The sequence below is a fragment of the Cyclopterus lumpus genome, chromosome 14 (assembly GCF_009769545.1).
Source record: "Cyclopterus lumpus isolate fCycLum1 chromosome 14, fCycLum1.pri, whole genome shotgun sequence".
Classification (NCBI taxonomy): Eukaryota; Metazoa; Chordata; class Actinopteri; order Perciformes; family Cyclopteridae; genus Cyclopterus; species Cyclopterus lumpus.
The window spans coordinates 502,501-521,176 of NC_046979.1; the positions used below are offsets into that span (position 1 = coordinate 502,501).

Here is an 18,676-nt window from a genome sequence, read left to right on the forward strand (position 1 = left end):
TTCCTCCTCATCATCCTCTTCTTCCTCTGGCTGTGTCCTCTTCCTCCTCATCCTCCTCCTCTTCTTCTTCTGGCTGTGTCCTCCTCATCCTCTTCTTCCTCTGGCTGTGTCCTCTTCTTCCTCCTCCTCCTCTTCTTCTTCTGGCTGTGTCCTCTTCCTCCTCATCCTCTTCTTCCTCTGGCTGTGTCCTCTTCTTCTTCCTCCTCCTCCTCCTCTTCTTCCTCTGGCTGTGTCCTCTTCCTCCTCATCCTCTTCTTCCTCTGGCTGTGTCCTCTTCCTCCTCCTCCTCTTCCTCCTCACAGTAATGTGTCTCCGGTCCCGTCTCCTCCTGCTTCCAGCGGCCTGCGAGGACGAGACCGAGCTGCCGGCAACAAAGTCTGCAGGTTCAACTTCTTTGTCCTTTTCTTTAGACAGTAGGTTAGCATAGGTTAGCTTAGCATACAGACGGGAAACCATCTCTACTTGTGTGTTTTTATATTCAGCCTGAACATGTGGAAGAGTTCCTTTTTTAAACACTGAAAAATAAAACCTGGTCTGAACTGGTGTCGCCCCCTGCAGGCCGTCCATACTGGAGCGGTGCATCCTCAAAGTGTCCACCAGCAGCGTGGCTGTGGGGACGGACGATCTGGACACCAAGAGGTCAGTGAACACAACTGATGATCAAATCAGGTGTTTTAAATACTTTCACTTCTGAAGAAACGACCATGAGCAGAAGGGTCCAGTCTGACCCCCGTGTGCCTGCAGGCCCCCTTACGACCGCTGCTACCCCGTCCTCCCGGACCCGGCTAACACCGAGACCAACGGCGCGGTTCTGAAGCGGCGGCAGAAACAGATCCAGTACGGCAAAAACACCATCGGCTACCAGAACTACCTGCAGCAGGTCCCCAGGTGAGGGACCCTCCTCTTCTAACAGACCCACATGTAGCCGATAGCATCTTAGCTTTAGCAACCACACGTTTAGCCATTTTGAACCCCAAAACCGGTGGGATTTAAATGTTAGTTTTCTTTAATTTGAAAAAACGTTATCGTCAGGTTTTCATCTTTCCGACGGTCCCTGAACATGTCATATCATATGCTTCCATCAGAAAAGCAGCCAAAATTGTGATTTAAAAAAAAAAAAAATTATTCTACACGTCATTTAAAATCTCTCTACAAATAATCCGTTCACTTTAATCGGATTGTGTTAAACATTAAATTCTGAGCTTCAGTGAAACTATGACATCATGATTTATTCATCTGAGACAAAGTCATGTGACAACAAATCAGGAACTCTGACTGAACTTCAGGAAGTGAGGACGGGCTGGAAACATGAGAATAGTTAAATGTATAAAACGTGTCGAGCTTTCCATCGTTGGTAAAACGTGAACATCCTTGAAACCTCTTGAATATTTATAGTTTTCCAATTTCTGTAAAAGAAATTAAACTTGTGGTTTTTGTTTCTTCTTCAATTAATTATAGAGGTAATATGTGACGCCTCCTGGTGTTCAGACGGGAGGTCGTTGTTTCTCTGAATAAATTGTGACTCCTCCTCCAGACACTTGAGGGACGCTAAGCTCCACCCCTCCACGCCCAACAAGTACCGGAAGTACAGCCGGCGCTCCTGGGACATGCAGGTGCGTCTGTGGAGGAGAGCGCTGCACCTTTGGGACCCTCTGAGTGACACCCAGCCCGACGACGGCACCTCACAGGACCCAGTGGAGCATCTGTAGGTCCACGTGGCTATTACTATAATAATAATAATAATAATAATGATGATTATTAAAAACATTTACAAATGATAAATTATGAGTAAACTATTGATACAATAAAACACACACACATTATGTATCTAACATATTTATTTAGATGAACCAATAAGGGAAGAGCAGAAAATGCTCATGAATACATATTTATGTGACATTTTTCAGTATTTTTAAACGCAAACGTTTTTTCAGGCAGAGTCAGCTGGCGAAGATGACCTCTGACCTCTGTGAGGATGGAGGAGACCAGCAGAGAGAGAAGGAGACTCCTGCAGCCTCTAAAGCCTCCTCTGTGTCTCCTCGGTCTCTGGAGCTGCCGGGACCCTGGAACGACCCACCGTCTCCGGTAACGCCTGAACGCATCGTGTTAATAACACCCTTTTGTGGCGTCTATTTTCAGCGTGGATGAATCCACATGTGGTGCAGGAAACGGCTTTGTGACGGTTGTCTTCTGTCAGGAGGCCGAGATGAACCACGGGACTCTTCGCTCTCCTCCGGGGTTCAGCTGCTCCTTCAGGAGGTGGCGGACCTCTGGTGACCACGTGACCGACTGGCTCCGCCTCCTGCTGGAGGGCGACAGCGGCCCAGGTGAGCTCGCAGGTAAACAGTGCTAATACGACAGTCTCTATGGTCTTTCTGACTGAACCTTTTTATTATTGTTTGACACTTTGTGGGTCAGAATCTGTAGATTTCATTCAGCCGACGCTCCCTTTCGATCACGACTCATTTACATATTTAAACATAACGCTGAAAGTACTTTAATGTGCTTATAAAAGTATTTTATTACTGGTTTGTGTGTATTCACGTGTTCATCACTGAGTAGTACAAGTGACCTAACTTTACTGTCTGGTAGATTTCGGCTCTGATGACCAGCAGGTTCCTGTGTTCTCCGACCAGCTCCTGTGGAACCCGTACTGAAACACGGGTTCTCCCTTGAGTGAAGTGGCCGTGTTCTCCGGTATCCGGTGTGTCTTTTTTAAGATGGTTGAATCGTTACGACAGCAGGGGGACGTGATGGTCCTGATCCACGAGGAGAGCCGCGACCTGAAGAGAACCCAGAGGAACCGCCTCCTCTCTCAGCGGAACGCTTGACCCGAGCATGGAACTCTAGTTCACACTTGCATGTTTCTGTTGGAGCACTTCCTCTTCGTCACTTCTCTTTTGCTTTTAGGAAAAGCTGTTTATTTATTTTTGCACTCGAGTCACTTTCTCGTCACTTCCTGCTCCGTCTGTCTGGATCGGGCTCCAGCGCCTCCTTCCCTCGCCTCCTCCTTCCCTCGCCTCCTTCCTCAAACAGAACCCCTGTTTAACGGAGGGGGGAGGGGGGGCTGTTTTGTGTTGTGAGTTTTCTTTTACTTTGTGTCCCTCAATTTGTCATTTTGTGCTGCTTGACTATCGAGAGCAGATCTGAAAGATTGATTAATAAAGATGTAAATAAAGTGTTAGACATTCAAAGGCTGGCCGGTTTTCTTTAAGGGCAATTGATGCTATAGATTGTTTTAATATACTCACAGATCTCCAAATAAAACAAATCTACGAATATTTTCTGATGCGATAACATTAATGTTTCGTGTGTGTATATACACACGTGTGTGTGTATATATGTATTGCCACACCTGGACCTCGAGAGCTGACCACACTGCTGTAAATAAGCTGGCTCTGAACTACAACTCCCATCAGCCCCTGCGGCACCTCCAGAGCTCCAGAGCCTGACACCTGCCAAATTGTCCCAATTAAGGCCTCGTGCGCGTGAAGCGGCTGTTGGTTCGAGCAAAGCGGCGCTGGGGTGATGAGCAAAGCGTGTAAATAGTGTCCGTCTCGTGCTGTGGATGCGGTGTAGCACCGCCCCCCCTCCGCGTCCTCCTCCCCCGCCCCCCTCCTCCTCGGCACCGTAAATGTTATTTATGAATGCCTCCCGCTCACGGGCGTGTGCACGCAGATCCCGTATTATGTTTGAATGCGTCCGACAGTCTGGAGCGTGAGACTAGCGGACGCTCGACCCGGTTCTGTGTGCGCGCTCGGACCCGGACTTTAACGCCATCGCGGTCTCGTGATTACTGGGTCAACACGCCGAGGAGCGTCTGCAGGCCCACCGGAGAAGGTAAGCGCGCCGGCCGGCTGAGCGGGACCCGGACTGAGCGCTGGTTTTGTGGGCGAGCTGCGGGGACGCTGCGGGAGGAACCCGCAGCGTCCCCGCAGCGTTTTCCTCCTCACAGACGCGACCCCCGGTGTCACAGCCGCGGCTCCCGAGCCCGAACGGGGTTGGTGGTGTTCATTCTCTCCGGTAGTAGATGGATGAAGAAACCAGGACGGCTCGGGGCTCGTTCACCGGGTTTGTTTTGCTGCTAACGCGGCTCGCCGCTGCTAGCTTGCCGCTGCTATTTTGCCGCTGCTAGCTAACGGCAGAGCCAGGCGGCCGGTGTAGCTTCCCCAGTAGCCCCGCACCCTCCACCAGGAGCCTGCGGGTCTGAGCACCGGGAGGCTCTGGGTCGGCGGAGGGACAGAATCCTCATCGGGGGTTTGGTTTCGAGCAGCAAAATGGCTGAATTTATTGTTCCGACCTTGAGAGAAATCACGATATGTTATTTATATTTAAATGTAACGGGAACGTCACCGGCTGCTTCGAAGACAGACGTCTCTTATTATTTTGTCCACACAATAAAATAATCCAGCGACACATTTATTGTTCATTCAAACGAACCGCTGCTTCAGCGCGTTAGCATCCCCCGTTGAAAACAATAGGATCTGTTAGCAACAAGCTAGCAGCGGCCTCAGTCCGACATCAGACAGGCAACAGACAGACCCCCCCCCCCCCCCCCCCCCCCCGAGCCTATTTACCCACAGAGACCCACGTGTTTAACCTCAAGTAGCACCAGTAGTAACATCACTAGCACCAGTATCATCATCACTAGGACCAGTATCATCATCACTAGGACCAGTATCATCATCACTAGCACCAGTATCATCATCACTAGGACCAGTATCATCATCACTAGGACCAGTATCATCATCACTAGGACCAGTATCATCATCACTAGGACCAGTATCATCATCACTAGCACCAGTATCATCATCACTAGGACCAGTAGTAACATCACTAGCACCAGTATCATCATCACTAGGACCAGTATCATCATCACTAGCACCAGTATCATCATCACTAGCACCAGTATCATCATCACTAGGACCAGTATCATCATCACTAGGACCAGTATCATCATCACTAGGACCAGTATCATCATCACTAGCACCAGTATCATCATCACTAGGACCAGTATCATCATCACTAGGACCAGTAGTAACATCACTAGCACCAGTATCATCATCACTAGGACCAGTAGTAACATCACTAGGACCAGTATCATCATCACTAGGACCAGTATCATCATCACTAGGACCAGTAGTAACATCACTAGGACCAGTAGTAACATCACTAGCACCAGTATCATCATCACTAGGACCAGTAGTAACATCACTAGCACCAGTATCATCATCACTAGCACCAGTATCATCATCACTAGCACCAGTAGTAACATCACTAGCACCAGTATCATCATCACTAGGACCAGTAGTAACATCACTAGCACCAGTATCATCATCACTAGCACCAGTATCATCATCACTAGCACCAGTATCATCATCACTAGGACCAGTATCATCATCACTAGGACCAGTATCATCATCACTAGCACCAGTATCATCATCACTAGCACCAGTATCATCATCACTAGGACCAGTATCATCATCACTAGCACCAGTATCATCATCACTAGCACCAGTATCATCATCACTAGGACCAGTAGTAACATCACTAGCACCAGTATCATCATCACTAGGACCAGTATCATCATCACTAGCACCAGTATCATCATCACTAGCACCAGTATCATCATCACTAGCACCAGTATCATCATCACTAGCACCAGTATCATCATCACTAGGACCAGTATCATCATCACTAGGACCAGTAACATCATCACTAGCACCAGTATCATCATCACTAGCACCAGTATCATCATCACTAGCACCAGTATCATCATCACTACCACCAGTATCATCATCACTAGGACCAGTATCATCATCACTAGGACCAGTATCATCATCACTAGCACCAGTAACATCATCACTAGGACCAGTATCATCATCACTAGCACCAGTATCATCATCACTAGGACCAGTATCATCATCACTAGGACCAGTATCATCATCACTAGCACCAGTAACATCATCACTAGGACCAGTATCATCATCACTAGGACCAGTATCATCATCACTACCACCAGTATCATCATCACTAGCACCAGTATCATCATCACTAGCACCAGTAGTAACATCACTAGCACCAGTAACATCATCACTAGCACCAGTAGTAACATCACTAGCACCAGTAACATCATCACTAGGACCAGTATCATCATCACTAGCACCAGTATCATCATCACTAGCACCAGTAGTAACATCACTAGCACCAGTATCATCATCACTAGCACCAGTAGTAACATCACTAGCACCAGTATCATCATCACTACCACCAGTATCATCATCACTAGCACCAGTATCATCATCACTAGCACCAGTAGTAACATCACTAGGACCAGTATCATCATCACTAGCACCAGTAACATCATCACTAGCACCAGTATCATCATCACTAGGACCAGTAGTAACATCACTAGGACCAGTATCATCATCACTAGGACCAGTATCATCATCACTAGCACCAGTATCATCATCACTAGCACCAGTATCATCATCACTAGCACCAGTATCATCATCACTAGCACCAGTATCATCATCACTAGCACCAGTAGTAACATCACTAGGACCAGTATCATCATCACTAGCACCAGTAACATCATCACTAGCACCAGTATCATCATCACTAGGACCAGTAGTAACATCACTAGGACCAGTATCATCATCACTAGGACCAGTATCATCATCACTACCACCAGTATCATCATCACTAGCACCAGTATCATCATCACTAGCACCAGTAGTAACATCACTAGGACCAGTATCATCATCACTAGCACCAGTATCATCATCACTAGCACCAGTATCATCATCACTAGCACCAGTATCATCATCACTAGGACCAGTATCATCATCACTAGGACCAGTATCATCATCACTAGCACCAGTATCATCATCACTAGCACCAGTATCATCATCACTAGGACCAGTATCATCATCACTAGCACCAGTATCATCATCACTAGGACCAGTATCATCATCACTAGGACCAGTATCATCATCACTAGGACCAGTATCATCATCACTAGCACCAGTATCATCATCACTAGCACCAGTATCATCATCACTAGCACCAGTATCATCATCACTAGGACCAGTATCATCATCACTAGCACCAGTATCATCATCACTAGCACCAGTAGTAACATCACTAGCACCAGTAACATCATCACTAGCACCAGTATCATCATCACTAGGACCAGTATCATCATCACTAGCACCAGTATCATCATCACTAGGACCAGTATCATCATCACTAGCACCAGTATCATCATCACTAGGACCAGTAACATCATCACTAGCACCAGTATCATCATCACTAGGACCAGTATCATCATCACTAGCACCAGTAGTATCATCACTAGGACCAGTATCATCATCACTAGCACCAGTAACATCATCACTAGGACCAGTATCATCATCACTAGGACCAGTAGTAACATCACTAGCACCAGTAACATCATCACTAGCACCAGTATCATCATCACTAGGACCAGTATCATCATCACTAGCACCAGTAACATCATCACTAGCACCAGTATCATCATCACTAGGACCAGTATCATCATCACTAGGACCAGTATCATCATCACTAGGACCAGTAACATCATCACTAGGACCAGTATCATCATCACTAGGACCAGTAGTAACATCACTAGGACCAGTATCATCATCACTAGGACCAGTATCAACATCACTAGCACCAGTATCATCATCACTAGGACCAGTATCATCATCACTAGGACCAGTATCATCATCACTAGGACCAGTAACATCATCACTAGGACCAGTAGTAACATCACTAGGACCAGTAACATCATCACTAGGACCAGTATCATCATCACTAGGACCAGTATCATCATCACTAGGACCAGTAACATCATCACTAGCACCAGTATCATCATCACTAGGACCAGTAACATCACTAGCACCAGTAACATCATCACTAGGACCAGTATCATCATCACTAGGACCAGTAGTAACATCACTAGGACCAGTAGTATCATCACTAGGACCAGTAACATCATCACTAGGACCAGTATCATCATCACTAGGACCAGTAGTAACATCACTAGGACCAGTAACATCATCACTAGGACCAGTATCATCATCACTAGGACCAGTAGTAACATCACTAGGACCAGTAACATCATCACTAGGACCAGTAACATCATCACTAGGACCAGTATCATCATCACTAGGACCAGTAGTAACATCACTAGCACCAGTAGTATCATCACTAGGACCAGTATCATCATCACTAGGACCAGTATCATCATCACTAGCACCAGTATCATCATCACTAGGACCAGTATCATCATCACTAGCACCAGTAACATCACTAGGACCAGTAACATCATCACTAGGACCAGTATCATCATCACTAGGACCAGTAACATCATCACTAGCACCAGTATCATCATCACTAGGACCAGTAACATCATCACTAGCACCAGTATCATCATCACTAGGACCAGTATCATCATCACTAGCACCAGTATCATCATCACTAGGACCAGTATCATCATCACTAGCACCAGTATCATCATCACTAGCACCAGTATCATCATCACTAGCACCAGTAACATCATCACTAGCACCAGTATCATCATCACTAGCACCAGTATCATCATCACTAGGACCAGTATCATCATCACTAGGACCAGTATCATCATCACTAGGACCAGTATCATCATCACTAGGACCAGTATCATCATCACTAGGACCAGTATCATCATCACTAGGACCAGTATCATCATCACTAGCACCAGTATCATCATCACTAGGACCAGTATCATCATCACTAGGACCAGTAGTATCATCACTAGGACCAGTATCATCATCACTAGCACCAGTATCATCATCACTAGGACCAGTATCATCATCACTAGGACCAGTATCATCATCACTAGGACCAGTATCATCATCACTAGGACCAGTATCACCATCACTAGGACCAGTATCATCATCACTAGGACCAGTATCACCATCACTAGCACCAGTATCATCATCACTAGGACCAGTATCATCATCACTAGGACCAGTATCACCATCACTAGCACCAGTATCATCATCACTAGGACCAGTATCATCATCACTAGGACCAGTATCATCATCACTAGGACCAGTAGTATCATCACTAGCACCAGTATCATCATCACTAGGACCAGTATCATCATCACTAGGACCAGTATCATCATCACTAGCACCAGTATCATCATCACTAGCACCAGTATCATCATCACTAGCACCAGTATCATCATCACTAGCACCAGTATCATCATCACTAGCACCAGTATCATCATCACTAGGACCAGTATCATCATCACTAGGACCAGTATCATCATCACTAGGACCAGTATCATCATCACTAGCACCAGTATCATCATCACTAGCACCAGTATCATCATCACTAGGACCAGTATCATCATCACTAGGACCAGTAACATCATCACTAGCACCAGTATCATCATCACTAGCACCAGTATCATCATCACTAGGACCAGTATCATCATCACTAGCACCAGTATCATCATCACTAGGACCAGTAACATCACTAGGACCAGTAACATCATCACTAGGACCAGTATCATCATCACTAGCACCAGTAACATCATCACTAGGACCAGTATCATCATCACTAGGACCAGTATCATCATCACTAGCACCAGTATCATCATCACTAGCACCAGTATCATCATCACTAGGACCAGTAACATCATCACTAGGACCAGTAACATCATCACTAGGACCAGTATCATCATCACTAGGACCAGTATCATCATCACTAGCACCAGTATCATCATCACTAGCACCAGTATCATCATCACTAGGACCAGTATCATCATCACTAGCACCAGTATCATCATCACTAGCACCAGTATCATCATCACTAGGACCAGTAACATCACTAGCACCAGTATCATAATCACTAGCACCAGTATCATCATCACTAGGACCAGTATCATCATCACTAGGACCAGTATCATCATCACTAGGACCAGTATCATCATCACTAGCACCAGTAGTAACATCACTAGCACCAGTATCATCATCACTAGGACCAGTATCATCATCACTAGCACCAGTATTATCATCACTAGCACCAGTATCATCATCACTAGGACCAGTATCATCATCACTAGGACCAGTATCATCATCACTAGCACCAGTATCATCATCACTAGGACCAGTATCATCATCACTAGGACCAGTATCATCATCACTACCACCAGTATCATCATCACTAGCACCAGTATCATCATCACTAGGACCAGTATCATCATCACTAGGACCAGTATCATCATCACTAGGACCAGTATCATCATCACTAGGACCAGTATCATCATCACTAGGACCAGTATCATCATCACTAGCACCAGTAGTAACATCACTAGCACCAGTATCATCATCACTAGGACCAGTATCATCATCACTAGCACCAGTATTATCATCACTAGCACCAGTATCATCATCACTAGGACCAGTATCATCATCACTAGGACCAGTATCATCATCACTAGCACCAGTATCATCATCACTAGGACCAGTATCATCATCACTAGGACCAGTATCATCATCACTACCACCAGTATCATCATCACTAGCACCAGTATCATCATCACTAGGACCAGTATCATCATCACTAGGACCAGTATCATCATCACTAGGACCAGTATCATCATCACTAGGACCAGTATCATCATCACTAGGACCAGTATCATCATCACTAGGACCAGTATCATCATCACTAGGACCAGTATCATCATCACTACCACCAGTATCATCATCACTAGCACCAGTATCATCATCACTAGGACCAGTATCATCATCACTAGGACCAGTATCATCATCACTAGCACCAGTATCATCATCACTAGGACCAGTATCATCATCACTAGGACCAGTAGTAACATCACTAGGACCAGTATCATCATCACTAGGACCAGTATCATCATCACTAGCACCAGTAACATCATCACTAGCACCAGTATCATCATCACTAGGACCAGTATCATCATCACTAGCACCAGTAGTAACATCACTAGCACCAGTATCATCATCACTAGCACCAGTAACATCATCACTAGCACCAGTATCATCATCACTAGGACCAGTATCATCATCACTAGCACCAGTAGTAACATCACTAGCACCAGTATCATCATCACTAGCACCAGTATCATCATCACTAGGACCAGTATCATCATCACTAGGACCAGTATCATCATCACTAGCACCAGTAGTAACATCACTAGCACCAGTATCATCATCACTAGGACCAGTATCATCATCACTAGGACCAGTATCATCATCACTAGGAACAGTATATTCATCACTAGCACCAGTATCATCATCACTAGGACCAGTATCCATTTTCACTGAGTAGAGCCTGAATGCATCATGAGAGCGTTATCATTTACCTTTATCCCTTGTAGTGTTGATGGTCCCCTAGGATACACAGTATGTGTTGATGGGCCTCTCAGAGACATAAGGGGGTGATAAGGGTTACCCTAGACATGATGTGTTAACAGGGCCCCTAGGAGACACGATGAGGGGGTGACGGGGCCCCTAGGAGACACGATGAGGGGGTGACGGGGCCCCTAGGAGACACGATGAAGGGGTGACGGGGCCCCTAGGAGACACGATGAAGGGGTGACGGGGCCCCTAGGAGACACGATGAAGGGGTGACGGGGCCCCTAGGAGACACGATGAGGGGGTGACGGGGCCCCTAGGAGACACGATGAGGGGGTGACGGGGCCCCTAGGAGACACGATGAGGGGGTGACGGGGCCCCTAGGAGACACGATGAGGGGGTGACGGGGCCCCTAGGAGACACGATGAGGGGGTGACGGGGCCCCTAGGAGGTTCTTGACTGCTTAAATGAACACCTGTGTCTCTCTTTCGTCTCCAGGTGTGGTGGCAACAGCTGATTAACGATGTCCTTGTGAGAGTGGGCGGGGCTACCTGGCCCTTAGGTGAGGAGGAGGAGTCTCAGCCCCCCCTCCCCACCCCCCTTCATCTCTTCCTGCAACAGACCAAACGGTGGTGGCTCTTCCCTCCCTCCTCTTCTTCCTCCCCCCCTCTCCCCTCCAATCTCTGCCCCCCGTCTCCCTCCTTGGCCCCGCCCCCTGCCACCATGCTGTGGTCAGGCTGCTATTGGAGAGCCTGAGGAAGCAGACTCTGGAAGGTGACCCTACTGCACCAGGGGACGTCTATCAGGTAAGTCTCTCAGGAACTCAGCCCTACTGTCACTCCTCCAAATCAGTCGTTGTTTTATACTCTAGAGCTCAATAAGAAACTAGAGCTCAATAAGAAACTAGAGCTCAATAAGAAACTAGAGCTCAATAATAAGAAACTAGAGCTCAATAAGAAACTAGAGCTCAATAAGAAACTAGAGCTCAATAATAAGAAACTAGAGCTCAATAAGAAACTAGAGCTCAATAAGAAACTAGAGCTCAATAATAAGAAACTAGAGCTCAATAATAAGAAACTAGAGCTCAATAATAAGAAACTAGAGCTCAATAAGAAACTAGAGCTCAATAAGAAACTAGAGCTCAATAATAAGAAACTAGAGCTCAATAATAAGAAACTAGAGCTCAATAAGAAACTAGAGCTCAATAAGAAACTAGAGCTCAATAATAAGAAACTAGAGCTCAATAATAAGAAACTAGAGCTCAATAAGAAACTAGAGCTCAATAAGAAACTAGAGCTCAATAAGAAACTAGAGCTCAATAATAAGAAATTCTAGAGCTCAATAAGAAACTAGAGCTCAATAAGAAAGTAGAGCTCAATAATAAGAAACTAGAGCTCAATAAGAAACTAGAGCTCAATAATAAGAAACTAGAGCTCAATAAGAAACTAGAGCTCAATAAGAAACTAGAGCTCAATAATAAGAAACTAGAGCTCAATAAGAAACTAGAGCTCAATAATAAGAAACTAGAGCTCAATAAGAAACTAGAGCTCAATAATAAGAAACTAGAGCTCAATAAGAAACTAGAGCTCAATAATAAGAAACTAGAGCTCAATAAGAAACTAGAGCTCAATAATAAGAAATTCTAGAGCTCAATAAGAAACTAGAGCTCAATAAGAAACTAGAGCTCAATAATAAGAAACTAGAGCTCAATAAGAAACTAGAGCTCAATAATAAGAAACTAGAGCTCAATAAGAAACTAGAGCTCAATAAGAAACTAGAGCTCAATAAGAAACTAGAGCTCAATAATACGAAACTAGAGCTCAATAAGAAACTAGAGCTCAATAAGAAACTAGAGCTCAATAATAAGAAACTAGAGCTCAATAAGAAACTAGAGCTCAATAAGAAACTAGAGCTCAATAAGAAACTAGAGCTCAATAATAAGAAACTAGAGCTCAATAATAAGAAACTAGAGCTCAATAATAAGAAACTAGAGCTCAATAAGAAACTAGAGCTCAATAAGAAACTAGAGCTCAATAATAAGAAACTAGAGCTCAATAAGAAACTAGAGCTCAATAAGAAACTAGAGCTCAATAATAAGAAACTAGAGCTCAATAAGAAACTAGAGCTCAATAATAAGAAACTAGAGCTCAATAAGAAACTAGAGCTCAATAATAAGAAACTAGAGCTCAATAAGAAACTAGAGCTCAATAAGAAACTAGAGCTCAATAATAAGAAACTAGAGCTCAATAATAAGAAACTAGAGCTCAATAAGAAACTAGAGCTCAATAAGAAACTAGAGCTCAATAATAAGAAACTAGAGCTCAATAATAAGAAACTAGAGCTCAATAATAAGAAACTAGAGCTCAATAAGAAACTAGAGCTCAATAAGAAACTAGAGCTCAATAATAAGAAACTAGAGCTCAATAATAAGAAACTAGAGCTCAATAAGAAACTAGAGCTCAATAATAAGAAACTAGAGCTCAATAATAAGAAACTAGAGCTCAATAAGAAACTAGAGCTCAATAATAAGAAACTAGAGCTCAATAAGAAACTAGAGCTCAATAATAAGAAACTAGAGCTCAATAAGAAACTAGAGCTCAATAATAAGAAACTAGAGCTCAATAAGAAACTAGAGCTCAATAATAAGAAACTAGAGCTCAATAAGAAACTAGAGCTCAATAAGAAACTAGAGCTCAATAATAAGAAATTCTAGAGCTCAATAAGAATAGAATGAATTGAATAAAGATTAATTAACTGAAGTCCTCGACATCTGATCATCTTTACATTTCTAGAAATGATAAAAGCATTCATTGTTTATTTGTCAAAATACAATTATTATTCTGTTCAAACAATCTTTTGGTCTTTTAGTCCCTGCTGGACCCGAAAACCCTCGCCGAGTGCTGGTCCCCAGATGGCTTGATGCCTGGTGAGTGATTCACCGTCCAGTAAGAGATAAAAACACAATGCAGACCTTCAGACTGAGTACTGGATCCTACATTTCCCGTAATGAACTCAAAAGTGAAGCTATAATAATCTCCTCTTGTGTATCCTCTCAGAGAGCAGCTACTGGCAGCTCTGCCCTCCCTCCAAGTCCAGCCTGCAGGGGGGGTTACTGAGCTCTAGTTTCCCCCCCGGCCCCGTGCCCCTGGTTCCCCCAGATGCTCACCTGCAGGAGGGGGGCGACCCCCTGGACGGCGCCCCCTCTCAGCCGCAGCAGCACCGGCCTCTGGCACCCAGCACCTCGGCGTCTGAGCTGTCGCTCCCCGGGGGGCCGGGGGCCCCTCCTGGCCCCGGGCCCCCGCCGCCCCCTCCCCCGCCCCCCAAACGGCACTGCCGCTCACTGTCGGTGCCCGAGGACCTGTCGCGCTGCCGCTACACCTGGCGGCCCAGCGCCTCGCGGGTCTGGACTCCCGTCAGTCGCCAGCAGTGCCACGGGGGGGCCGGGGGAGGGGGTGCGGGGGGCGGTATCGGAGTGGGCGTGGTAGGGGGAGGAGTCTGTCCTCTCCGCGCCCCCAGCTCCTCCCTGAACTCGTCGCTACACTCCTCGTCCAGCCCCACCTTCTTCAGCCTGGCGCTGTCTCCGGACTCCCCGCTGCCCTGGAGCTTTCCCTGGGACCCCAGCGAGGCAGCGGCGGGGGGAGGAGCCTGCTGCTGCTTCTTCCCCTCCCCTTCCTCCTGCTCCTCCTCGCCCTCTCCCCTCCACCCGCCTCCTCCTCCTCAGAGACGTTTCTCCCTCTCCCCCGTGCTCATCAGAGACTCGGCGGCCTCCACCTTCCTGCCTCCGCATCCCGTGCTGAGACAAACGCCGGTGCGTCCGCCGAGCTGCTCGGCCGTGGCGGCAGCGGCGGCGGGAGGCCCAGTGCCCGCCTCGCCCTCCTCGGCCTGCAGCACGCCGTCCTCCCTGAGGCGCAGTCTGCCGCCGCAGCTGCCGCGCTGCCACTCGCAGCCCTGCGACCTGCTGCTGCTCAAGCCGGGTCTGAAGAGACGGCGAGACCCCGACCGGCCGTGTGCCCGGCCCGTCCTCGACTTCACCAAGATGACCCAGGTAACCGCCTGTTTTGTCTCTTTATTTAAAAAGGTTTCAGTAGCTTCGGTTCCGTTAAACAACTGAACGGTATTGTTGCTACTCCTCGTTTTGAACATGAAATGTGATGTCCATGTTGGTCTGCATGAAGGAGCTCAGAGTGTTAACTCTCTCATCACTTGGGACCATTGCATAATCATGTACCCCCCCCCTCCTCAGACCCGCAGCATCGACCCCCAGTGTCTGGAGCGTGGTGGCAGGCTGGCCTGCGGCGGTGACGTCTTCATGGGTTCAGACTCCTTCATGGGCGACTTCCGCGGCTCCTGCTCGCCGGCCGAGTGTTTGGGCCGGACCAGCATCGGGCCGCTGAGCGAGAGCGACGAGGAGTGCCGCGAGGAGGATGACGAGGAGGACGACGAAGAGGACGAGTGCGAGGAGGAGGAGCCGGGAGAGCGCGAGGCGGCGCAGCAGGCGGTGTTCGAGAGGGATTGTACAGAACTGGACTTGAACTTGATAGAAGAGAACTGAGGTCAATGGAGGGCTGTTCTCGGTTTCCGTTGTTTGGTTTCCGGATTTTTGGACCGATCTGAAGCCCCGCCCCCTCTGCTCCCGCACCGCCATCTGCTCCACAAGCCGCGCCTCCTTGCCACCAATCAGCAAGGCTCTCAGGAACAACACCTTCTCTCATTGGCTGAGCTGAACGCTGACGACAGCGATGATGTGACTGCTAGCGGTGAAGCGGCCTTCAGTCACACCAGGTACCTGGAGGCCGTCCAGGTGTCTCCCAACAGCTGGCAGGTCTCTAGTCCACGCTTCGGTTCCGACGAGGCCGCCGCGCCAATCTGACACGACGATCGCCACCAAACCACAGTCCTGCACCGCGACACCAGACACCTACCTCACAGGAAGTAAAGGGTCAGTTCACCTGAGCCTCAAACACACAGGTGACAGGAGGCGGAGCCACAAACAACCAGGTGGCAGTAGGCGGAGCCACAAACAACCAGTTGGCAGTAGGCGGAGCCGCAAACACAAAGGTGGCAGTAGGCGGAGCCACAAACACAAAGGTGGCAGTAGGCGGAGCCACAAACACACAGGTATCAGTAGGCGGAGCCACAAACACCCAGTTGGCAGTAGGCGGAGCCACAAACACCCAGTTGGCAGTAGGCGGAGCCACAAACACAAAGGTGGCAGTAGGCGGAGCCACAAACACACAGGTGGCAGTAGGCGGAGCCACAAACACACAGGTGGCAGTAGGCGGAGCCACAAACACACAGGTGGCAGTAGGCGGAGCCACAAATACCCAGTTGGCAGTAGGCGGAGCCACAAACACAAAGGTGCCAGTAGGCGGAGCCACAAACACAAAGGTGCCAGTAGGCGGAGCCACAAACACAAAGGTGCCAGTAGGCGGAGCCACAAACACACAGATGGCAGTAGGCGGAGCCACAAACACACAGGTGGCAGTAGGCGGAGCCACAAACACACAGGTGGCAGTAGGCGGAGCCTCAAAGTCGATCAATAAACTTTGATAATCTTCTCTTCGGTCCAGTTCAACCTCAGAATGTGACGATGTCTCTCTGACGCCATTGTGTACCAATATCGTGGGATTCGATCAATACTAGAACCCTTATCGATACTCTTATCAATACTATTACTGCTTATTTGTATCATAATGTGAGAAAAAGATTTCTTCAATATTCTCGTCTAATATTCAGCAGCAGGTGTGTTTCTACCAGGTGAACTGACCCTTTAATTATAAACCAATATCAATAATTCAGTTCAAGTCAATCACACAGATTAATAATGTCGGTCAATAATAATAATAATTCATGATATTAAACATCAAATTATCAGACACACTCACACACTCAGCCACACTCAGACACATACACTCAGACACACACTCAGACACACTCAGACACACACACACAGACACACACACACACTCAGACACACACACAGACACACACACACACACTCAGACACACACACACACTCAGACACACACACACACGCGGTCATGTAACCTGGTCGTGGCGATGCGTTCGGGTTGGCTGCTGATTGGCGTGTCGTCCTGTCAGTCTTCACTGAGGGCAGGTAGCCACTGATGCTGTTGTTCACCTGAGTGTTCTCACACACACACACACCTGTCTCTGTGTGTGTGTGTGTGTGTGTGTGTGTGTGACATCATCAACTCCTGGTGGTCATGTGACTTTAGATGGAATCTAGATTGGGTCATTTATTTATTTATTTATTTGTTTATTTATGTCTTCTGAGCTCCCTGATGTGATCAGCTGCTCGCTGCCGTTAAAGCACCACAGAAGAAGCAGAGGAAGAGGAAGGGTTTGATGTTTTACAGTGAGGAAGACTCCTCGTCATCACTCGCATCTCATATTTTCAGCTGCTTTTAATCACACGACTACTTTACACCTCACAGGAAACACTTGCAAACTGCTTTTATTTTGAAATCACGGAAACAGTAAAAATATTGTAACTTATTGAAGTTCCTCTGAGAGACGTATTGATTGGACGAGCAGCAGCAGTTGTGTTATGAACACAAGGGAGTTGATTAGGAGAGAAACATCTTTAATGAATTAATCTGGATTTTAATGAAGTAGAAGACAGTTTTTTAGTTCTTTAGAAGACGTCTGATCTGGAGGCTGAAGACTCAGAACCCCCAGAAGGTCAAACGAAAGATGTCCGCAGGCTGTTTTATGTTTGTTTAATTTATTTTTATGATATATTCTCCCACTTTTTGCTTGAAAGTCACTAAAAGAAGAAGGAGTGACCGTTGGAGCTCAGTTTCCTCCTGAGTATCACTCCACTCCACGAGGAGGAAACCTTCAACGACAAAAGAGGAAATATAGTTTGTGGATGTGCCCCAATGCATTCTGGGATCTTCCTGGGTTTGCAGCCTCACACTGCGTCTCATGTGGTCTCTAAAGGTTTCGTTAGTGATGCGTTCAAGGACACTCCGACATCTGAGAGTTGATTTTTTTTTTGCAGCCGCAGATATAAACTGAAACCTGGGAGGCAGAAAACCAGATCTGAACACGTTTCACTTCAGCAGAGGACTCAGAGTTTGGATGTCCGAATGTCCCTGAATGCACCAGAGTTACCATTCAATAAAGTTTTCTCTGAAGAGTAAAGACGTCTGAACGTCGACTTTACTGTTAAACTCTCACAGCTTCACTTTGTGAACGATGGTTTTTGTGTTGGCGGCGTCTTCTTCTCTGGTGTCTCA

The 18,676-nt window shown here is 46.9% G+C and overlaps 2 protein-coding genes and 1 long non-coding RNA gene across 3 annotated transcripts in view; 2 read left to right on the forward strand and 1 right to left on the reverse strand.

Moving 5' to 3' along the window:
* Positions 1-2,686, forward strand: part of slbp2 (stem-loop binding protein 2) — a 14,457-nt gene extending 11,771 nt beyond the window's left edge. Inside the window, exons 4-10 of the mRNA XM_034550126.1 lie at positions 303-383; positions 559-639; positions 745-888; positions 1,535-1,705; positions 1,935-2,085; positions 2,198-2,327; positions 2,593-2,686. Of these exons, the coding sequence (XP_034406017.1) occupies positions 303-383; positions 559-639; positions 745-888; positions 1,535-1,705; positions 1,935-2,085; positions 2,198-2,327; positions 2,593-2,657 (823 nt within the window). The 3' untranslated portion in view covers positions 2,658-2,686. The remainder of the gene's footprint in view (positions 1-302; positions 384-558; positions 640-744; positions 889-1,534; positions 1,706-1,934; positions 2,086-2,197; positions 2,328-2,592) is intronic.
* Positions 1,821-3,583, reverse strand: LOC117742601. Its single transcript, XR_004611051.1, has 2 exons — positions 3,356-3,583; positions 1,821-3,146 (listed from the first exon to the last, which is right to left on the reverse strand). It is a non-coding gene; the product is annotated as an uncharacterized LOC117742601 (long non-coding RNA).
* Positions 3,448-18,581, forward strand: fam53c (family with sequence similarity 53 member C). The gene is made up of 5 exons (XM_034550124.1): positions 3,448-3,840; positions 11,910-12,217; positions 14,280-14,337; positions 14,468-15,456; positions 15,655-18,581. The coding sequence occupies exons 3-5, from the start codon at positions 14,331-14,333 to the stop codon at positions 15,961-15,963; spliced, it is 1,305 nt and encodes a 434-aa protein (XP_034406015.1). The 5' UTR covers positions 3,448-3,840; positions 11,910-12,217; positions 14,280-14,330; the 3' UTR covers positions 15,964-18,581.
* The last annotated feature ends 95 nt before the right edge of the window (positions 18,582-18,676 follow it).